General features: G+C 39.5%; 1 protein-coding gene across 2 annotated transcripts in view; it reads right to left on the bottom strand.

Annotated features, from left to right (window-relative positions):
- Positions 1-22,963, bottom strand: part of MLLT3 (MLLT3 super elongation complex subunit) — a 290,119-nt gene that overhangs the window by 56,747 nt on the left and 210,409 nt on the right. For both annotated transcript variants that reach the window (XM_047830557.1, XM_047830558.1), the window contains exon 5: positions 20,116-20,820. In XM_047830557.1, the coding sequence (XP_047686513.1) occupies positions 20,116-20,820 (705 nt within the window). The remainder of the gene's footprint in view (positions 1-20,115; positions 20,821-22,963) is intronic.

The following is a 22,963-nucleotide window of genomic DNA, read 5'->3' as shown; positions in this document are numbered from 1 at the left end:
GATTATAAATCACGAATTTCCTAGATGGCAGCTTTGCATCTCCTCCTTTACGAGAACATCTACCAACACCGGATCTTCACAGGTCACAATTCAGAAATTATCAAACAAAAAACAGTAAGACTCTGTCTATGACATCATTAATGTTTTTGCTTGAACTCGTTCCTGAGTGGCAAGAGGCATCGAATATCTCAGTATTATTATTAAAACCCACATTTTACAGTTCAGGCTGAACCTGTCTCTCGTGATTCCAAGTGTCTGCTGTTGGACCGTGCCTCCTGGACTACCCTTCCTGTGGCCAGGAAGATAAGAAAATTTATTAGCCAGGTATGGTTATGTTCTAAGAAAAAGGAGCCCCACCTTCCTTTTTTTTAAATTAAGGTATAACTGACACACCATATATATCACTTTCAGGTGAATAACATAGTGAATCAACATTTGTATACGTTAGGAAATGATCACTACAGCAAGTCTAGTTACCATCTGTCACCATACAAAGTTATCACAGTGTTATGATGTTCTCCATGCTGTACATTATATGCCCATGATTTATTTATTTTCTAACTGGAAGATTGCACTTTTATTATTATCTTTCAAATTTACATCCAAGTTAGTTGACATATAGTATAATAATTATTTCAGAAATAGAATTTAGTGATTCATCACTTACATATGACACCCAGTGCTCATCCCAATAAATGCCCTCCCTAATCCTCATCAACCATTTGGCCCATGCCCCCACCCCAACCCCTCTAGCAACACTCAGTTTGTTCTCTGTATTTAAGAGTCTCTTATTATGGTTTGTCTCCCTCCCTGTTTTTACATTATTTTTGCTTCCCCTCCTTTATGTTCATCTATTTTGTATCTTAAATTCTACATATGTGGGAAGTCATATGATATTTGTCTATCTCTGACTGACTTATTTTGCTTGGCATAATATACTCTAGTTCCATCCACATTGTTGCAAATGGCAAGACTTCATTCTTTTTGATTGCTGGGTAATATTCCATGGTATACATGTACCACAGCTTCTTTATCCATTCATCAGTCAATGGACATTTGGGCTTTTTCCATTCTTGAGCTATTATTCGATGGAGCTGCTCTAAACATTGGGGTGCATGTGCCAGATACATCTGTATCCTTTGGATAAATACCTAGTAGTGCAACTGCTGGGTCGTAGGGTGGTTCTACTTTTAATTTTTTGAGGAACCTCCATACTGTTTCCCACAGTGGCTCCACTAGTTTGCATTCCGACCAGCAGTGGGAAGTTTGCATTTCTTGATCTCCTTTATACATTTCACCCTCCCACTGCCATCTCCCCTCCGGCAACCACCAAATGGTTCTCTGTATGTGAGCCTGGATTTTCTGTTTTGCTTGTTTTGTTTTTTAGATTCCACATATATGTGAAATCATATGGCATTTGTCTTCCTCTGACTTATTGCATTTAGTCTAATAGTCTCTAGGTCCACCCATGTTACCACAAATGACAAGACTTCATTCTTTTTTATGGCTGAAGAGTATTCCATTATATATATCTATATCACACCCATTCATCCATCAGTGGACTCTCAGATTGTTTCCATATCTTGACTGTTATAATTAATGCTGCAATCAATATAAGGGTACCTATATCTTTTCAAGTGAGTGTTTTCATTGTCTTCAGATAAATACCCACGTGTGGAACTGCTGGATCATATAGTAGCCCTAGTTTTAACTTTTTGAAGAATGTCCATACTGGTTTCCATAGTGGCTGCATCATTTTGCATTCCCATCAAGAGTGCACAAGGGTTCCCTTTTTTCCCACACCCTTGCCAACACTTATTATTTCCTGTCTTTTTGAAAATAGCCATTCTGACAGGTGTAAGATGATATCCCATTGATTTGCATTTCCCTGATGAGTGAGATGAGCATCTTTGTTCTGTGTCTGTTGGCAATCTATATGCCTTCTTTGTAAAAATGTCTATTTCGATCCTTTGCCCATTTTTAATTGGATTTCTTAAATTGAGCTGTATGAGTTCTTTATATATATTTTGGATATTATGCTCTGATCAGATACATGATTTGTAAATATTTTCTCCCATTCAGTAGGATGTTTTTTCATGTTGTTGATGGCTTCATTGGCTGTAGAGAAGCTTTTTGGTTTGACGTAGTCCCCAAAGTTTATTTTAGTTTTGTTTCTCTTGCCTTTGGAGTCAGATCCAAAAATACATGGGAAGATTGCTATTAAGGAGCTTAGCGTATACGTTTTCTTCTAGGAGTTTTAGGGTTTTAGGTCTTACATTCAAGTCTGTTAATCCATTTCGAGTGAATGCACACACACACACACATACATATACATACAGGCAGTATATAAGGCAGTGGTCCAGTTTCCTTCTTTTGCGTGTAGCTTTCCAGTTTTCCCATCACCATTTTTTGAAGCAAATGTCCTTTCTCCATTGTATCTTCTTGCCTCTTTTGTCATAAATTGATTGGTTATGTATGTGTGTATTTATTTCTGAGCTCTCTATTCTGTCCTATTAACCTATATGTCCATTCTTATGCCAATACCATACTGTCGGATTGTTATAGCTTTGTGGTATAGTTTGAAATTAGCATGATACCTCTAACTTTTGTTCTTTCTCAAGTTTTTCTGGCTATTCATGGTCTTTTGTGATTCCATTTAAGTTTTACAATTATTTGTTCTAGTTCTGTGAAAAATGCCATTTGAATTTGAATAGGAATTGCACTGAATGGGTTGCTTTTGGTAGTATGGGCATTTTAACAACATTAATTCTTCCATTACATAAACATGGACTATCTTTCCATTTATTTTGTATTTTCAATTTCTTTAATCAATGTCTTGTAGTTTTCAGAGTACAGGTCTTTTACCTCCTTGGTTAAATTTCTTCTTAGGTATTTTTTTTCTGTGATGCAATTGTAAATGGATTTTTTTCTTAATTTCTCTAATAGTTTATTATTAGTATATTGAAATGCAACAGATTTGTTTATTAATTTTGTATCCAGCAAGTTTACTGAATTCATCTATTAGTTCTAAAAGGTTTTTGGTATTGTTAACATTTTCTGTATATAGTATCGTGTCATCTACAAATAGTGACAGTTTTACTTCCTTTCCAATTTGGATGCCTCATTTCTTTTTCTTGCCTAATTGTTAGGGCTAGAACTTCTAATATCATGGTGAATAAAAGTGGAAAGAATAGGCATCTTTGTCTTATCATAGTTCCTGACTTGAGAGGAAAATGAGTTTTTATCACAGCTGGATGTTGAAATTTATCAAATGCTTTTTTCCTCCATTTACTGAGATGATCACCTGATTTTTATCTTTCATTATGTTAACATGATGTATTACATTGATTGATATGCAGATGTTAAACCATTCTTGCACTCCTGGAGTAAATCCCACTTGATCATGGTGTCGGATCCTTTTAATGTATTGTTGAATTCAGTTTGCTAATATTTTGTCGAGGGTTTTTGCATCTTTGTTCATCAGGAATATTGGCCTTTAATTTTCTTTCTTTATAGTGTCCTTGTTGGGTTTTGATATTAGGATAATGCTGGCCTTCTAAAAGGAGTTTGAAAGCATTCTATTTTTTTGGAAGAGTTTGAGGATAGGTACTAAATCTTCTTTAAATGTTTGTTAGAATTAGCAGTGAAGCGATATGGTCTAGGACTTTTGTTTGTTGGGAAGTTTTTGATTACTGATTCAATCTCCTTACTAGTAGTTGGTCCTTTTAGATTTTCTATTTCTTCATAACTCAGTTTTGGAAGAGTGTAAGTTTCTAAGGAATTTATCCGTTTTTTTCTAGGTTGTCGAAATTGTTGGTATATAATTGTCATAGTAGTCTCATGACCCTCTATATTTCTGTGGTATCAGTTTTAACTTCTCTTTCATTTTTTATTTCATTTGAGCCCCCCTTCTCTCTTTTTTACTAGGAGCGGTGGTGAATCATTTTGTCAAAGAACCAGCTCTTAGTTTCACTGGTTTTTTTTTTTTTTCTGTTTTCTTTTTACTCTATGTTTCATTTATTTCTGCTCTGGTCTTTATTACTGCCGTCCTTCTACTAACTTTTAACATCATTTATTCTTCTTTTTCGAGTTCCTATAGGTGTAAAGTTGAATTGAGATTTCTCGTTTCCTTTTTTTAAACTTATTTATTTTTATTTTTTTTAATTTATATCCAAATTTGTTAGCATATAGTGCAACAATGATTTCAGGAGTAGATTCCTTAGTGCCCCTTACCCGTTCAGCCCAACCCCCCCTCCCACAACCCCTCCAGTAACCCTCAGTTTGCTCTCCATACTTATGAGTCTCTTCTGTTTTGTCCCCCTCCCTGTTTTTATATTGTTTTTGTTTCCCTTCCCTTATGTTCATATGTTTTGTCTCTTAAAGTCCTCATATGAGTGAAGTCATATGATTTGTGTCTTTTTCCGACTAATCTCACTTAGCATAATACCCTCCAGTTCCATCCATGTAGTTGCAAATGGCAAGATTTCATTCTTTTTGATTGCCGAGTAATACTCCATTGTATATATATTCCACACCTTCTTTATCCATTCATCCACCGATGGACATTTGGGCTCTTTCCATACCTTGGCTATTGTTGATCGTGCTGCTATAAACATGGGGGTGCATGTGTCCCTTCGAAACAGCACACCTGTATCCCTTGGATAAATGCCTAGTAGTGCAATTGCTAGGTCATAGGGTAGTTCTATTTTTAGTTTTTTGAGGAACCTCCATACTGTTTTCCAGAGTGGCTGCACCAGCTTGCATTCCCAGAGATTTCTCTTGTTTCTTGAAGCAAGCCTATATTAATATGAACTTCCCTCTTAGAATCATTTTTGCTGCATCTCACAGGTTTCGCTATATCGTATTTCTATTTTCATTTGCCTTTGGATATTTGTTTGTTTCTCCTTTGATTTCTTTTATGACTTAGTAGTTGTTCAGTAACAGGTTATATAATCTCAGTGTATTTGTGGTTTTTCTTATTTCTTCCTTTAGCTGATTTGATTTCAATCTCCTTGGATTTACTGATATTTGTTTCACGGCCTAACATGTGATCTATTCTGGAGAACGTTCCATGTGCACTTGAGAAGAATGTGTATTCTGTCGCTTGTAGACAGAATGTTCTGTATACATCTAGTAAGTCTCATGTGGCCTATTGTGTTTTTTAAGGTGGATATTTCTGTACTGATTTTCTGTTTGGATGATACAGCCATTGATGTAAGTGGGGTGTTAAAGTCCCCTACCAATATTGTATTGTTGTCAACTTCTCCAATTAGTTATGTTAATATTTGCTTTGTACATTTTAATGCTCTGATGTTGGGTGCATGTATAAATATTATATCTTCTTGTTGGAATAACCATCACTATGTAGTTCCCCTATTTGTTTTTTTATCACAGTCTTCGTTTTAAAGTGTATTTTAACTACACTAAAGTAATTTTAGCTACAATAACTTTTATTTCCAACTGCATGGAAGATTTTTTTCCCATTCTTTCACTTTCAGTCTATATATGTCCCTACTTCTGAAGTAAAACTCTTCTAGGCAATATATAGATGTCTTTTTTTCTTCAATCTATTCAGCCACTCAATATACTTTCACTGGAGCATTTAGTCCATTTTTACTCCCACTTCACATTTTGTTTTTTGAGGTCATATTTTATTTCATATTTTATGTAGCCCTTAACTATTACAGTTTTAATTTTACTACTTTTGTCTTTTAACCTTCATACTAGCTTTGTAAATGATTATCCATTACCTTTATTATATATTTACCTTTTCAAAGGAGATTTTTACTTTCATATGTTTTGTTATTAATTAGTTTGCTATTAGTTAATTGTTATTAATTCTTTTCAGCGTAAAGAAGTTTCTTTAACAGTTCTTGTAAAGCCAGCTTAGTAGTGACAAACTTCTTTAGCTTTTGCTTGTCTGGAAAACTCTTTCTCTCTCCTTCAACTCTGAATAACCTCTCTGAGTGGAGTCCTCTTGGTTTTTTCCTTTCGGCATTCTGAATATATCATGCCATTTCTTTTGTGGCCTGCAAAGTTTCTGCTGCAAAATCTGCTGACAGTCTCATGGGGTTTCCTTTGTATGTAACCGTTTATTTTTTCTCTTGCTGTTTTTAAGATTCCCTCTTTATATTTAACTTTTGACAGTTTGATTATCATGTATCTTGATGTGGCTCTCTTTCGGTTCATCTTAGACATCTTATGTCTGTTTCCTTTCCTAGGTTAGCAGAGTTTTCAGCCATTATTTCTTCGAGTAAGTTTTCTGCCCTTTTCTCTCTCTTGTCTCTCCTAGGACCACTATAATGCAAATGTTATTCCAAATGATGGTGTCCCACAGGTTTCTTATCATTTTAAAAAACTTACTTCTTTGCTGCTCTGTCTGATAAGTTAGTTTCATTGCTTTGTCTCCCAGCTACTGATCTGCTCTTCTGTTTCACGCAGTCTAGTGTACATTTCAATTCAGCTATTGTATCCTTCAGCTCTGTGACTTCTGGTTGCTACTTTCTTACATATGCTTTTTGTTGAAGTTCTTGCTGTGTTCATCCATTCTTCTGAGTTCAGTGGGCATCTTTATAACCATTACTTTGAAATCTTTATCAAATAGATTACTTATCTCTGTATCATTAAGGCCTTTTCTGCCTTTTTCTTTGATTTGGAACATATTTCTGTTTCCTCATTTTGCCTGACCTCTGTGTTTGTTTCTACGTACTAGGCCAAATAGCTACCTCTCTCAGTCTTGAAGGTGTGGCCTGTGTAGGTGATAAACCTTCTTATTCAACATTGCCCTAGCTCTTGGTTGTCTCTCAAACCTTTGTGATTGTCTAAACTGCCAGATTTATTCTTGATATGTCCCTATTGTTGAGGGTGTGCCATGAACTATCAATGTTCCAAGGGGAGGAATCTCATTTAGCATCTAGTTTCAGGCTGATTGGAAAATAGACCCTCAGGGACAAGCTTTTAAAATATGCCAATATATACAGATCTGTGGGGCTACAACTGTAAACCCTCCTGGCTTCAAGACCAGAAGATCTGGAGGAGGTGTCCCCCAGGTGCAAAAATGAGGGTCCCAAATAAATATATAAACTCCTTTCTAGAGGGTCTCATTGAGCTGTAGTAAGGCCGAGGGGGGTTAAAAGAACAGTGTCTCTCTGCTAATGTTGCCCGGAAGTGCCTCCTTAGCCTCTAGATATATGGGAAACGTGAAGCCTGTCTCTTAGGTTGAGGCTCCATTCTAAGTAAAGAGACCTTTTTCACTGGAAGACTGGGGTTGTGTTCAAGTCTGCTGTCTGTGCAGAGCCCTGGGGGGTGTAGCCTCCCAAGAACGGTCTGATTATTACATTCCCGTGGAGCTCAGGAATACCAGCCCCCTTGGCCACCAGGGTCAGGTGATCAAGGAGCATCCTTTGTGTGGACTACACGTGCCCGCTGGATTTATGTTGGCATAAACATGTGAAGGTGGGACACACTTGCCAGCTTCAGAAAGGCAGCAGCGAAATGTCTTCACTGTGCACACCGGCGGACTTCTGGAAAACAGCAGGACAGTGCCCCGGGCTTTGGGGTGGGAGCGGAAGAATGCCATGACCACGCATGCTCACCTGCCCCAGGCAAGGAATGGGGGAGTACTCCAAGTGCCTGCGCTCTCAGCAGGATAGTGCTGCAGCTGCGGGCCCCCACCGGTCTTAGCAAGGCAGTGGGAGGGTGCCACAAGGGAGCTCGCTGACCTGTGCTATCAGGGTAGGCAGAGAGGGCAAAACCAGTGTCCCCGAGTGCCTCCATCTCCAGGGAGAGTTTCAACCGCCCCCTGCCCCTCTGGCAAATACTTTTAGATTGGCAAATGAATCTCCTTCCTATATAGTCTAGGCACTTTTCAAACACTATTTCTGTTGGGTCTCAGAGTGAATAAAACCACACGTCAAGCCCTTTCAACGGGGACTCTCAGGTTCCTACGGCACTTCAGTCCCTTGGATGTCAGCACTGTTGGTTTTCTAAGCCAGATGTTTTAGGGGCTTGTCTTTCCAGCACGGATCCCAAGAGTTGGGTAACCTGATGTAGAGCACCAACCCCTTGCTCCTCCAGAAGAAGAGTTGGGGGGGGGGGGGGTGCCTGGGTGCCTCAGTCAGTTAAGCGTCAGACTTCGGTTCAGGTCATGATCTTGTGGTTTGGGAGTTCGAGCCCTGCATCGGGCTCTCTGCTGTCAGCATGGAGCCCACTTCAGATCTTCTGTCTCCCTCTCTTCCTGCCCCTCCCCATCTTGTTCTCTCTCTCTCTCTCTCTCTCTCTCAAAAATAAATATTAAAAAAACAGAAAACAAGAAGTATTGGTCTGGTGAGACCCCTCCCTATTGTGTGTTGCTGCACCAGGGGTGGGGTTTTGGTGAGACCAAGTGTCTGCCTTTCCTACCCATTCTGATGTAGTCATTTCCTCTCCTGTTCTGGAGAAGCAGTTCATCTAGTTCTCAGATCTTTTTTTTTTTTTAATCTTTAATTGTTTTTTATTTAACCCAATACAGTATATAAAAATATCACTTCAACATGTAATCAGCATACAAATATTATGATGTGTTTTACACTCATTTTTTTTAATATATGAAATTTATTGTCAAATTGGTTTCCATACAACACCCAGTGCTCATCCCAAAAGATGCCCTCTTCAATGCCCATCACCTACCCTTTCCTCCGTCCCACCACCCCATCAACCCTCAGTTTGTTCTCAGTTTTTAAGAGTCTCTTATGCTTTGGCTCTCTCCCACTCTAACCTCATTTTTTTTTCCTTCCCCTCCCCCATGGGTTTCTGTTAAGTTTCTCAGGATCCACATAAGAGTGAAAACATATAGTATCGGTCTTTCTCTGTATGACTTATTTACTTAGCATAACACTCTCCAGTTCCATCCACACTGCTACAGAGGGCCCTATTTCATTCTTTCTCATTGCCACGTAGTACTCCATTGTGTACATAAACCACAATTTCTTTATCCATTCATCAGTTGATGGACATTTAGGCTCTTTCCACAATTAGGCTATTGTTGAGAGTGCTGCTATAAACATTGGGGTACAAGTGCCCCTATGCATCAATACTCCTGTATCCCTTGGGTAAATTCCTAGCAGTGCTACTGCTGGGTCATAGGGTAGGTCTATTTTTAATTTTTTGAGGAACCTCCACACTGTTTTCCAGAATGGCTGCACCAGTTTGCATTCTCACCAACAGTGCAAGAGGGTTCCCGTTTCTCCACATCCTCTCCAGCATCTATAGTCTCCTGATTTGTTCATTTTGGCCACTCTGACTGACGTGAGGTGATATCTGAGTGTGGTTTTGATTTGTATTTCCCTGATGAGGAGCGACGTTGAGCATCTTTTCATGTGCCTGTTGGCAATCTGGATGTCTTCTTTAGAGAAGTGTCTATTCATGTCTTCCGCCCATTTCTTCACTGGATTATTTGTTTTTTGGGTGTGGAGTTTGGTGAGCTCTTTATAGATTTTGGATACTAGCCCTGTGTCCGATATGTGATTTGCAAGTATCTTTTCCCATTCCGTTGGTTGCCTTTTAGTTCAGATCTTTTTCAGAGGTAAACAGTCCATATGCAGCTGTAGATTTGGTGTGTTCATGGGAAGTGGTGAGTTCAGGGTTTACCTACACCACTATCTCGTGGAAGTCTGAACCTACCTCCCTTCTGCATGTTCTTTGTGAGTATAACTGTTTGATGATGCAATACAATAAATGGGACCTCTCAGAGTAACACTGTTACTGTTACTTCATACCCTAGCATGAAGTACAAGAAATAATCTAGCAAGATGGTAAACTGGTGAACAGTGTCCTTGGATAGACTCTAAGGTAGCATGGCTTTTCAATACTTTCTACAATTCTACTTAGTAGAGAATAATAACGATGCACTGGAAGTATGAGCTGATCATCGTTTTGGAAATCACAGCCAGGTCTTCTTGTCTGCCATCATTCATGGCCAAGTATTCCAGTATTATGGCTACATCTTATTTCTTATTCTCCCCCCTTCACTGAACTGTGGCACTATTAGTGAGTCAGGGAGGAAGCCAGATGGTGGGAAAGTTAATCGTGCCAATTAGATTTTTTTTCTCGAAAAGGGTTCATCAGTACCACAGTGGTTTTCACTTGATGTGATTTTCCTCTCAACAAGGTGTAATTGGTGATACGGCACCAAAAAAGCATGGGCTTTGGCAGTAGTGAGAACTGGACTTGAGTTCTAGCTCTTCCACTTCCGTATCCGTGAGATGAGAATGAAAGCTATCGCACACATTACATGGATGAAAAAAGAGGCCATCAAGTGCAACTGCTCGGGACACCCCTAGCAGCAGTAGGGTTCGATAAGGCTTCCTTCATTCCTGACAAACCAGTGCAATAAATTAATGGCAAGACTCGCTTGTAGGATCTCTCTTCACTTTCAGTGAGGATAACACAGAACGATCTACAGTTGCCATTAGCTTTTTTTTTTTTTTTTAATCAAGTTGTTTCCTCCACTCCTCATCTCCTCTTCCTCATGCCTTTTGTTCTTCCAAGCTCAGCCTCAGTTCTAATTTTGTACCATCCGTACCATCAGGTACAGTGTTTATATACACAAGTATCTACCACATAAATATTTTTGAACGTTATTGAACATCACTCAAGTAATCAAAGAATAATTACAAACAAACTTGTTTAGAAGGAAATGCTTGTAGTTATTCAAAGTGACATGGTGGTTTATATTTAAAAAAATAAAGGAGCCACAAAATAAAGCAAGGTTCAAGAATTAAATTAAAAAAAAAAACAGTATAGTAATTATAAACACTGAAGTCCTAAGCCAGGGTACTCTAGTAATTTTTTTACCTATTTATTTAAAATAACATCTTCCATGCTCACTGACTGGAAGAACTGATGTTGTTAAAGTGTCCATACTACCCAACACAGTCTACAGGGTCAATGCAATCTGTATCAAAATAACAAGAGCATTTTTCACAGAACTAGAACAAATACCACTAAAATTTGTATAGAACTACAAAAGACAAAATAGCCAAAACAATCTTGAAAACAAACAAACAAACAAAAAACTGGAGGTACCACAATCCTACCTTTCAAGATATACTACCAAGCTGAAGTAATCAAAACAGTATGGTACCAGCACAAAAATAGATACATAGATCAATGGAACAGAACAGAAAACCCAGAAATAAACCCACACTTCTATGGTCAATTAATCTATGACAAAGGAGGCAAGAATATGCAATGGGAAATGGTGTTGGGAAAACTGAATAGCTAAATGCAGAAGAATAAAACTGGGCCCTTTTCTTATACCATACACAAAAATAAACTCAACATGGATTAAGGATCTAAATGTGAGACCTAAAACCATAAAATTTCTAGAAGGAAACATGGGCAGTAGTTTCTTTGACATCAGCCGCAGAAACATTTTTCTAGATACGTTTCCTCTGGCAAGAGAAACAAAAGCAATATTAAACTATTGAGGCTACAGCAAAATAAAAAGCTTCTACACAGGGAAAAAAACATCAACAAAACAAAAAGGCAACCTACCGAATGACAGAAGATATTTGTAAATGATATATCCAGTAAGGACTTAATATCTAAAACATGTAAAGAACTTACACAACCCAACACCAAAAGACCCCAAATAGTCCAATTAAAAAATGGGCAGAGGACCTGAATAGTCATTTCTCCAAAGACGACATCCAGATCACCAACAGACACATGAAAAGATGCTCAACATCACTAACCATCCAAACAATGCAAATCACAACCGCAATGCAATATCACCCCACTCCTGCAAGAATGGCTAATATCAAAAACGTAAGAAACAAGTGTTAACAAGGATGTGGAGAAAAAGGAACGCTTGTGCACTGTTGGTCAAATGCAAACTGGTGCAGCCACTGTGGAAAACAGTACGGAGGTGCCTCAAAAAGTTAAAAGCAGAACTACCCTATGACCCAATAACTCTGCTACTGGACATTTACCCAAAGAAAATGAAAACACTAATCTAAAAAAGCTATCTGCACCCCTCTGTTTACTGCAGCATTATTTAAAATAGCCACGATATGGAAGCAGCCCGGGCTCCATCAACAAAGGGTTAAAGAAGATGTGGTGTGTGTACAGAGTGGAATATTAATCAGTCATAAAAAAGAACGAAACCTTGTCATTTGCAACAACATGGATGGCTCTAGAGGGTATTATGCTAAGTGAAATAAATCTGTCAGAGAAAGACAAATACCATATGATTTCACCCATATGTGGAATTTAGGAAACAAATGAACAAAGGAAAAAAAGAGAAACAAAAAAAGCGGGCTCTTAAATACAGAGAACAAACTGGTGGTTGCCGGAGGGGAGGCTGGGGGGGGGGGGGAGGGGGCATGGGATGAAATTCGCAAGGAGGATTAAGAGTAAATTTACCACAATAAGGACTGATGTACAGAATTGTTGAAGCCCTCTTTTGTACACTTGAAAGTAATATAACATGGTATGTTAATTACACTTGAATTAAAAAAATGGTTATACAGGGGTGCCTGGGTAGCTCAGTCAGTTGAGCATTGGACTCTTGACATCGGCTGGGGTCATGATTTCACGGTTTGTGGGTTCAAGCCCCATGACGGGCTTGCTGCTGTCAGCGTGGAGCCTGCTTCGGATCCTCTGTCTCCCTCTCACTCTGCCCCTGCCCCACTCGCACTCTCTCAAAAATAAGTAAAACATTTTTAAAAATGGTTAAATAGTATCACATCACATCTGAGGACCCCATACGTACATTTTCTCCCATGACCAAGAAAAGCAAGGAAATTCCTTTTCTCTGTGTCAACAATTCTGAATATTTCTCCCTATTCCAGCGCCCCCACATCCTTATCCTCTGTATTGTCAGAATTCAAAGGCAGTTTGTTGTCTCCAAACACTTTAGTAATGCTGTTCCATTTTCTCCTAATAGAAGGATCTTTGACTTTATCTGGGAACATCTCACTGTGCCGTCACCTTTAGTGACCTAAAGTAGCCTCCTACGGGTGATTTTTCTTTGAGGACCTTGAGACTGCCTTGAAAGTTTCCAGTCATAAATCGTTACCCACTGAGAACAATTTCTCAGACTTTTCTAAATAATTACATAGACTCCAAAAGAAAACCATCCTCTACCTATGCTGTTGTGTTATCTTGTCTCCTAATTCAAAGAAAGCGCAACCTACATTTTGAAGGACTTAGAGACACTAGAAAATGAAATTACCGAACACAGCTACAAGATTCAAAGGGAAGTGATCTTCGAACTGTAGGACACCATTTGTTATTTGGTGGCACCTTCTGGGAAAGCTTGATATTGCAGCTCAGCTCTGTTAAACATAAATCCCTCGCAAAAACAAGTGGGAAAATTCTGGGGGCAGGGAAATAGGGATCATACAATAATGTGAAACCCAGAACCACGGGAGTCTGTTGTACTTGAAGCAAGCGTGTATAAGAAGTCAGAGATCCCTGGACGGTTTACAGCTCTTCCCTCCCTGTGTATGCCAAATCCAGCGCTAAGGACAACCTATCACTTCCTGAAGACTGTTGGTAAAAGTCCAAATCAATAGGTAGGTCAAAGAAACATGATTCATAAATGGAACAAGAACATTATACCAAAGGCTTTCACAGCACTGACGCCAATGTCATGAAGCACATCTCTGCGTATGTAATATGAATCCATGGGAAAAAAAGATCTGCTTCGCTCCGAAACCCCTCGAGGGAGCTCCTACCAAGTGGGATCAAATCCTGGCTCCACCACATGGCAACTGTGGTCAAAGCTCTTTCAGCCTCAGTTTCCCCATCTATAAAACGGGGATAATTATACTACCTACTTCCTAAAGTTGTTTTCAGGATTAAATGAGTTAAAACAAGTCAAGTGCTTAGACGGGGGATGAGCACATAGAAAGCACTCAAGGAATGTTCAACTATAGGCATCCCAATGGTATGGTAAAGCTGGCCATGCAAAGACCATGTTGGATCACATCTTTGATTTTGTGTCTAAAGATGACAGATGAGACAATTAGGTAAAGATCATGGGCCCCAGAGTAAGAAACAATAGTGCACTGAAGAGGAAATGCAGCTCTCTTGAAGGAGGCTCACGGAATTTTTGAGACATACAATTCAATACAAGTAAAAATGCTGAGTTTTGGCAGTCATGGGTAACAACAACTCTGCAATGATAGAATCCCCTGTCTGCTCAAGGCCCTCGGCTACCTAAGGGCTTCTAACAAATTATTTAAAAATTGTGGAACAATTTAGGCTTAGTATGATACCCAAACAAGGAAGAAGCCCCTAACTCTGTTTTAAGGTAAAAATCTCCCTTTTGACTACTCCAAATCCTTTTTTGGACTAAGTCAGGAATGTGGCTGAGTAAATGAAATCGCTGATTCGCTGGACCATACCCACCCCTCTACCCGTTCACATATGACATAGAAAACAAGCAAAAAAGCAGCTGAAAACAAGGGCAGGTGAAATATCTCCATGCACTCAACAAAGTTAACTTTCTTCCTATTGTTTTAATCAAAATTCCACACTGAGCTGAATCTATCAGAGGAAGGATTGCAACCCTTCAGGTATGTTTACCTCCAGTTATAAGATGCAGAGAACAGGAGTCCAGAACAAGAGCCCCGCCCCCCCCCCAGGCAGGGCTGCCCTTTAATGAATGGCCTCTCCAGCTGCTCACTCACTATGCTTACAGACTTTACAGCTCTTGCATGTGCTGGAATTACAAGTCATTAAAAAGCCACTTTGAAAACACAATAAAGACCTTCTTCTCTGACTGCCACAACCTTCCATCACATAAAAACCTAAGGCCAATGCTTCAACAACAGGACGTTTACTGCCAGCTCCAGACAGTTTAAGCAGGGCAAGGAACAGGGTGGGGTGGGAGGAAATGAGGCACAACAAAAGAGGGGAAGTTTCTTTTTCCTTCTTCCTTTTTTTCTTTTCAAAAGAAATTTCTGCTAAGGTGGTTTGAATTCGTTATCCTGTATCTGAACCACCACTGGTAAAATGCTACTATTAGAAGAGATTTCATCTCTTTCCCTCAAGAAGATTTTAACCAAGAAAACAACGTTGGTAAAACCAAAGTATCAAAGGACAGGATTATAATCTCATTCCTCACATGGCAGGTTGAAGTGTGTAACATTTTACCCAAATGCACCCTGCCCATCTTCACGTCTGCACTTTTAAATCACAATTAAATCTCTACAGAACAAGGCAAAAGCAACGGCAATGATAAGGAAATTACTACCAAAACCACATCTGATTATAAATACTTATTTCAGTTTTATTTTACTCTGTCCCCCTTCTTCTCTGCTATGAATACCCAACTCCCCCATATCACAAAACATGATCAACCCAATAGATTTCTCTCCGGAAGCTGAATTAAATGAAACACAAAACCTAGGGAAATACAGGAGGCGTGATAGATCGTTGGGCTCTTTTTAATTGTCAATTAAAGTGTAAACAAGTTCATGTAAACCACAATTATAAACTTTAAGTTGACAAGGATACAGACCTTCACCCTTCTAGCTGCTAGCACATGTCAATCACTAGTAAGGTTACTTTCCATAAATGACCATCATGACCACAAGGTGATAATTTCCTAAACCAAGAATAGCCTTACTCTAACGGGAAATACGGAGGTCCTTGAAGGTACAATATTCTTAATGCTAACATTTATGTATATAGCAAAAACATGCTCTTACCATGTTTCCTGTATTTGCTAAATGCTCACCCGCTATAAACCACTCCCTCTGTCTCCCTGCAACTCTTTAATTCTGTCGGGGAAAATCACCAATGGATTTTCACGTGACCATATTAAATTTCTTTAGAAAAGAACAAACATTTCAGGAATTGCAAAATGTATTTAAAAACGACTCTGTGTAACATTAATAACAATCCACAGAGAAGTCATTTCTTAGGACGTCTTCCTTTAATAGTAGCAGCAATAAAACAAACAAGCAAGAGCCTACCTAATACAGTGCTAGGTATGTCCTTGTCCTTTACCTATTTGAAGTAAAAAGCTGGAAGATCCTGGGACACTTTCTGGCTTAACTTTTGATTTAAAGCTTTGATTTAAAGCCCTCTAATTTTCCAGTCACCGTGTAACAAATGCGTACCAATATCAAGGACATATACCTTCTCAAAACAAATTTCAGAGCAACATGACCTAGTATTTTTGCCCCTTTAAAACATATAACCCAACTCTTGAACAAGGACACTAGAGTTCTACAGTATTTCTGAATATCAAAAAATCTCTTTCAAAGCTGTATGTTATAAAGGTTGCCAGAAGCTATATCACACATATCATAGTTAACTAGTATTTTTTGGTTAATGTGCTCATAGGTGCTTTACCATTTTCACAATAATCCTACATAATAAATACTATCACGATCTCCACCTTACAAGAGAATTAACTTAAATACAGAAGGTTAAAACATTTGCTTAAGATCACGGGAGGAGCTGGGCTTCAAACCACAGCCTGTCTGTCACCACACTACAAACTCCTAATTATTTGCTTACTTGACTACCTACCTACCTGGCCTGCCTAACCACTTATTAACAAATAAGTGATCCTTCAAAAACGACACGTGGGAATACAAAGCATGGATGTACTTCTACTTTTCTATGCAAAGTATATAAAAATCTTAACCAAGAGGAACCATATGAATCAACAATCTAAGTAAGCTTCCAGTAATCAGTAATAGCACTGATTTTATTTTTATGGAAAAGCCTCTTTAAAAAGTTCTTCCTTTTAGGGGCGCCTTGGTGGCTCAGTCAGTTAAGCATGTGACTTTGGCCCAGGTCATGATCTCATAGTTCATGGGTTTGAGCCCTACATCGGGCTCTGTGCTGACAGCTCAGAGCCTGGAGCCTGCTTCAGATTCTGTGTCTCTTCTCTCCCTGTCGTTCCCCTGCTCACACTCTGTTTCCCTCTTTCTCAAAAATAAATAAAATATTTAAAAAAAATATTTTTTAAGTTCTTCCTTTTACTGTAACTAACCTGCACCCAGGTAAGATGTTTACAAGCTTACCAGGTAAATAATCTTTTCTTCCCAGCCCTTCCTAATTCTTCATACTCTTCCAATTTCTTTTTGTCTCTTTCTTCTGTTTCAAAGACCATGATCTCTGCCCATTGTGCCTAAAATTACCCACGACCCTATCTGCCATAAATGAACACAAATCTGGTTCATATTCAAATAATAAAGCTGGAAAGGATGTTAGAGAGATCAGCTCATCTTACCACACTTACTCAGATACAGACATACTCACCACCAGGATATTACAGTATGCCCACTGAAGTCGGGCCTGTCCCAAGCTATCAAATCTGTTACTGGCCAAGGGAAAATCTGGGCTCCTCACTGCTCTCCATTACAATGGTCTCCCATTCCTTCTGTCTTGCCCACAGTGGGAACACCAGGTAGGAAGAAGGCCAGACAAAGGTGATCTCTACTATTGCATACAGGGAACTTTAGCACCTCCCTTCCCCTCCCTCCCTCCACCACCCTCCCCTTATCTTCTTTGTTCACAGAAAGGTCTTTTGAGTCATGGCTTATTTGGAACGACTTTCATCAATTTTATTCGGCTCGACCACCTGCATTTAGAGAATCAAACCAACAACAGCAACAATAAAAGCACTACTACCAGAAAACTGATAAAGAAAGGGTATCTGTTGGGTTTTATACCCAAATAATATCCAAAAGCCTTTAGAGACTTTCTCTATAATGATGTGCAGAACCCGTTACAAAAACTCCTATAACAGTTACTGGATATGTGATTCTCCTATGTCATGAATTGTTGTGAAAATTTGCTCCCTACTGTAAGGAATTAAGATTCTAACTCTTTACTCCAAAAGATTTTTCAAATTATGGCTTAGGATTAATATACCAAGTTGAACATGAAGTTTATGAAAAGAAAAGTCATATCTTATAAATCATATAGAAAAGGGAGGGAGCAAGAGACAAATAAAAACAAAAATGCACAGAGTTATCTAAGGACGATGATCATCTGGGACAATTTCATGCAGAAAGAGGTTTGCTTTAGGAATGTCGTTTAATCAGCTAACATTCAAGAAAGATGCCTTTCTGACCATAACCTACTATAAGAAACACACACAGCCTATGAAATAGAATTTTTACAAACCATTACTCACCCATGCTAATTACAACGTATTCTGATTTTTTGTAAACACTGGTGACGACATGCTAAAATGGTTTCGTGGCTCACCACTGAATCCTAAGCCACAACTGGAAAACCTCCGTTCGAGAAGAGTCACAACACGTCAGAATACGGAAAGACTAAGTGGCTAACCCTGACAATCTTGATAGACTAATCACACCCCAAGAGGATCAATGGACATCTTAGGGTGATTTGAAATAAAAGTCAAACATACAAAAAAACTTTCCAAGTAACACCTAATTGTATTAAGAGGAGCCTAAGTCCGCCTGGGTGGCTCAGTCGGTTGAGTGCTGGACTTCTGGTTTTGGCTCAGGTCACGATCTCACAGTTTCATGGGTTCAAGCCCTGCGCCTAGGCTCTGCACTGGCAGCTCGGAGCCTGCTTGGGATTCTCTCCCTCTCCCTCTCTTTCTGCCCCTCCCCTGCTTGTGCTGTCTCTCTTTCAAAATAAATGAATAAACTTAAAAAAAAAAAAAAGAGGACCCTAAGTAAAAAGCACAAGAGGAAAAATAAATGCTTGACGTGTTGGCACAAACCCATTAATTCTCATTGGTTCAATAAACTATTGCTCTAAAACATTTACCAAACACTGGAACAAATTACCCTAATCTCTTGTATTTTATATGCTACTGGGCTCCTAATTTGATCTTCTATTACAATTTCCAGATTAGCTATGGAGGGTAGTGGGGAAGGAAGTAGTCTCTGGACAACAGGAGATCGGTTGTGACTCCACGTTGCCACCCCGGCTGCCCTTCTACCCAGCGCAAATGCAGAAGACAGAATCTGCTACGAAGTCCCTCCACCTCTGCCAGCACTCGAATTAGGAACATGTGTATGGTGAACCCGTGGGACAGAAAGAGAAATAGTCTCAAATTGCCAGCAATTTTTAGCCAGACATCTTCCTTGACCATTGTCTAGAAATACTGACAAGCCAAAGTAAGGAGATTATTTGGACCGGTCAGGACTAATAAGTAACTTAAAAGGGCTAAAGATTGTTTAAAAAAAAAAAGGGGGAATTTGACTTCAAAGTAAATAACGTTCATTCTCTAGAACTGGAATGGAATACTATTTCAAATACTAATAGTTCTGTCACTGGAAGCATAAGATTTCTTATACTGGCGAGAAGTTAGAATAGATAGCGTGAAACCCCCTTCCAACTCTGAGAAATCTGCAATTGTAAGTTTAAATCTCAACATCAGGTAACATTTTGGAGGGGCGTGAAATGGTCAGATGGTCTTTTAGGCATCCACAAAAGTTAATCCCACCCATCAGCAAAAACAAAGATCACATACCCCGACCATGGCCCCAAAGGAAGAAAAAAAAAAAAAAATTAAGTGGTTCTTTTTCAAAATACCACCACCGGCTTTCACAAGCACAAATATGTGTCAAATTTTACCAAATTATACATTTTAAATCTATACGGTAGGTCGTTATATCGATTTTGCCTCCAGAAAACTTCTTAAAAATACTATACCAGCTTCTCATCTCTGTAAACAAATTACTTCACAGCATTGATCAAAAAGATCAACGTTATAGCTGCACCCCAATATTTTCTAAACTTGTCTTTTAAATTTATTTTCTCATATATTCAAATTTTATCGCATGCTTCTCACTTTCCTAAATCAGCAATCATGGAAAAGCACAGTAACTAAGTGCCAAGGAGCATCTCAATTTTCCTGCTGCTATTCAACACAGCCCATTATTACACTACGGAACGTATCTTTCCTTTAACAATTTCCATCACAGTCCAAATGTCTGCCGATTCTTTAATGATTTCATTTCCTTCTTTCCATTAGTTAAGGAAATTCATCTCTAGGCCCATCCATGCTACCATTTCACGGTTCGGCTGTCAGTTTCTTCCCTCATCCTTTATCCTACAGCCATCTGAAATAAGATCTGAAGGCTAACATGGGAAAGGAGGGAAACCAACAAGACTACTCACGTCAGATTTGGAGGACATGTTCTCCTCCACGTCGGAATCGTTGGGATCCACGATATCATCAAATGGTGGCAGAGTCGATTTCTTCTTCTCTGATGTCTCACTTTCGATTTTGACCTTTCCCATCTTGACATGAGATTTATCTTTTATCTGTTTTTTGTCAGCAGAACAAGTGAGTATCAGCGGTGGCGCGCTAGAAAAACTTTTAAATAAAGCCTCTGAGCTACTCTTTTTCCTTTTTTTGGCTGAGAGTTCTTCGGAATCTGCAATGGGGGGCCTTTTACTAGGAGCCTTCTTGTCTTGCTGCCCACTGGTGATCGTGAGTAAGTTACTGTCTGGTTTTGGCTCTTTTGACATGGGTTTCGGTTCCTTGAAGGCCATCTTAGGAACTATTTTTTCTTCTTTCAGTGGTTTATTTTCTTTGGGTTTCTTAGAGGATTCTTTGGAAGATTTGTTGTGATCCCTGGAAGGTTCTTTGAAGGCACTTTTATGTTCTCTGGAGTCTTTAGAAGGTTTTTCCTTGTGCTCCTTCATTAACTTGTGAGGCTTTGAAAAACTGGTGCTGCTGCTGCTGCTGCTGCTACTGCTGCTGCTGCTGCTGCTGCTGCTGCTGCTACAGCTGCTGCTGCTGCTGCTACTGCTGCTGCTGCTGCTGCTGCTGCAGCTGCTGCTGCTGCTGCTGCTGGTATGAATGCTCCTGTTCGGGTCCTGCAGAAAGGGGAGAAGAGAACGCAACTCAGAGCTCCGGAGCAACGCGGAGTCACCAGCCGGCTGCCCCGCACGTTGCATCCACATACAAGGATCCTTCTTTGATCGCTCTCGAATGCATTTTCTTAGACACCAATCAGCACAGTGCAACAGGTGGGGACAGGGTGTGTGAGGAACACAGGGAACGAGGGCCACTGTGATCAAGGGGTTTAACGAGGCCAGCTGCTCTCCTAATCACGAGAAGCATGGCGTTCTAAACATTTCGGTTGGACAAATGTTCGCGGAACGCCTGTTCTAGGAGACACAAGGAAGGATGGCACGTGGCCCCGACTCTTAGGAACTGCGACGTATCTAGGAGTCATGGTTGTTCCAAGAGCCACCAACGATGTGCGATGACCACAAAAGGAAGGCGGCCATTGGTTCTGTTGGGGGTGTGGGCGAAGAATCGTTCCGAAATCTATAGAGAAGAAACGCCTGAATTAGATCCTCAAGGATAAGCAGGGCATTACTAGGAAGGGAAGAATGAGAAAGGACTTGGGAGACCAGCGACTAGAGTGAAGCACGACAAGGAGGGATGAAATTGTATTTGGGGAACAGCATCCAGCTACGGCAAAGATCGAGGACAAGGCAGAAAAATAGCCCAGTGTCGCATGGTGAGGCCAGGTAATATTAAATCTTAAATGGCTTTTTAATATCAAGAATCACAAGACCCAAACAAGAAAGAAAAGAATTCTCAATTTGAGATAAAAAGCAATTTTTTTTTTTTTTGCTGCCCAAATTTCACGGGAGTGTCATTTCATTAGGAAGTGTCTCCCATCCACTAGCAAAGAAAAGAGAAATCCAACAGAACAAACATGTCACCAAATAGCCATCAAATGGACTAAAAAGTCTTTAGCCAATTACTATCGTGCAATCACGAGGAAAGAGTTCACGACTGCCTGTTCCATTTTAAATGTGCTGCTTATCTTTTCACTGATATAAGTACCTCAGTATATATGGCCTACACAGAACCTTTCTATTTAGGAACAAAATTTAAATTCATACTTAACACATTTGTGACCCGCTGCCATTAATAGTAAGACTAGGACACAGAAGTAGATCCCGGACTTGTAAAAATCTACACCCATACGATAAAAGAAAAGCTCTTTCTTGCTTACTTCCACCTTCTAATGGAACTAATGGCAAATACATGTCCAAATTTTCAACCGGAATTTACATCTCAAGGCTTGCTTGTTCTGCTATACCTCTAACTCACTCAAAGTCAATGATCTGTACATCAATCCTGTGTCCCTTAAATATCTAGCGGAATTGAAAAGACAGTTGGGCAGGGGCTACGCTTTTCACTAAAACAGTCAATCTACCTATAGGGTCTACGTAAGAAGAAAAGAGAAAAGCATGTATATGAATATCATAAAGTAATACTCGGGGCGCTTGGGTGGCTGAGTTGGTTAAGCCTCTGACTCTTGATTTCGGCTCAGGTCACAATCTCATGGTTTAGGGGTTTGAGCCTCACATCAGGCTCTGTGCTGACAGCATGGAGCCTGCTGGGGATTCTCTCTCCCTGACTCCCCCTCTCCCCCTCCCCTGTTCACTGTCTCTCTCTCTCTGTCTCTCAAAAATAAATAAATAAACATTAATAAAAATATAAAAAAAAAGAAAGTAATAGTCACTATAAAGGAAATGATCAATAAAACTAAAAGGCAACCTGTGAAATGGGAGAAGATATTTGCAAATGACATATGTGATTAAGGGTTAGTATCCAAAATCTATGAAGAACTTATAAAACTCAACACCCCCCCCAAAAATAATAATTCAGTTAAAAAATAGGTAGAAGACATGAATAGACATACAAATGGCCAGTAGACACATGAAAAGATGGTCAACACCACTCATCTTCAGGGAAATGCAAATCAAAACTACAACGAGGTATCTATCACCTCACACCTGTCAGAATGGCTAAAACTAATAGCACAGGAAACAACAAGTTGGCAAGGATGTCGAGAAAGGAGAACCCTCGTGCACTGTTGGTGGGAATGCAAACTGGTGCAGCCACAGTGGAAAACAGTATGGAGGTTCCTCAAAAAAGTAAAAATAGAACTACCCTATGATCCAGCAATTGCACTACTAGGTATTTGCCCAAAGG

The sequence above is a fragment of the Prionailurus viverrinus genome, chromosome D4 (genome assembly GCF_022837055.1).
Source record: "Prionailurus viverrinus isolate Anna chromosome D4, UM_Priviv_1.0, whole genome shotgun sequence".
Classification (NCBI taxonomy): Eukaryota; Metazoa; Chordata; class Mammalia; order Carnivora; family Felidae; genus Prionailurus; species Prionailurus viverrinus.
Note: the sequence above shows the minus strand (reverse complement) of the source record. Positions and strands in the feature narration are given on the sequence as shown.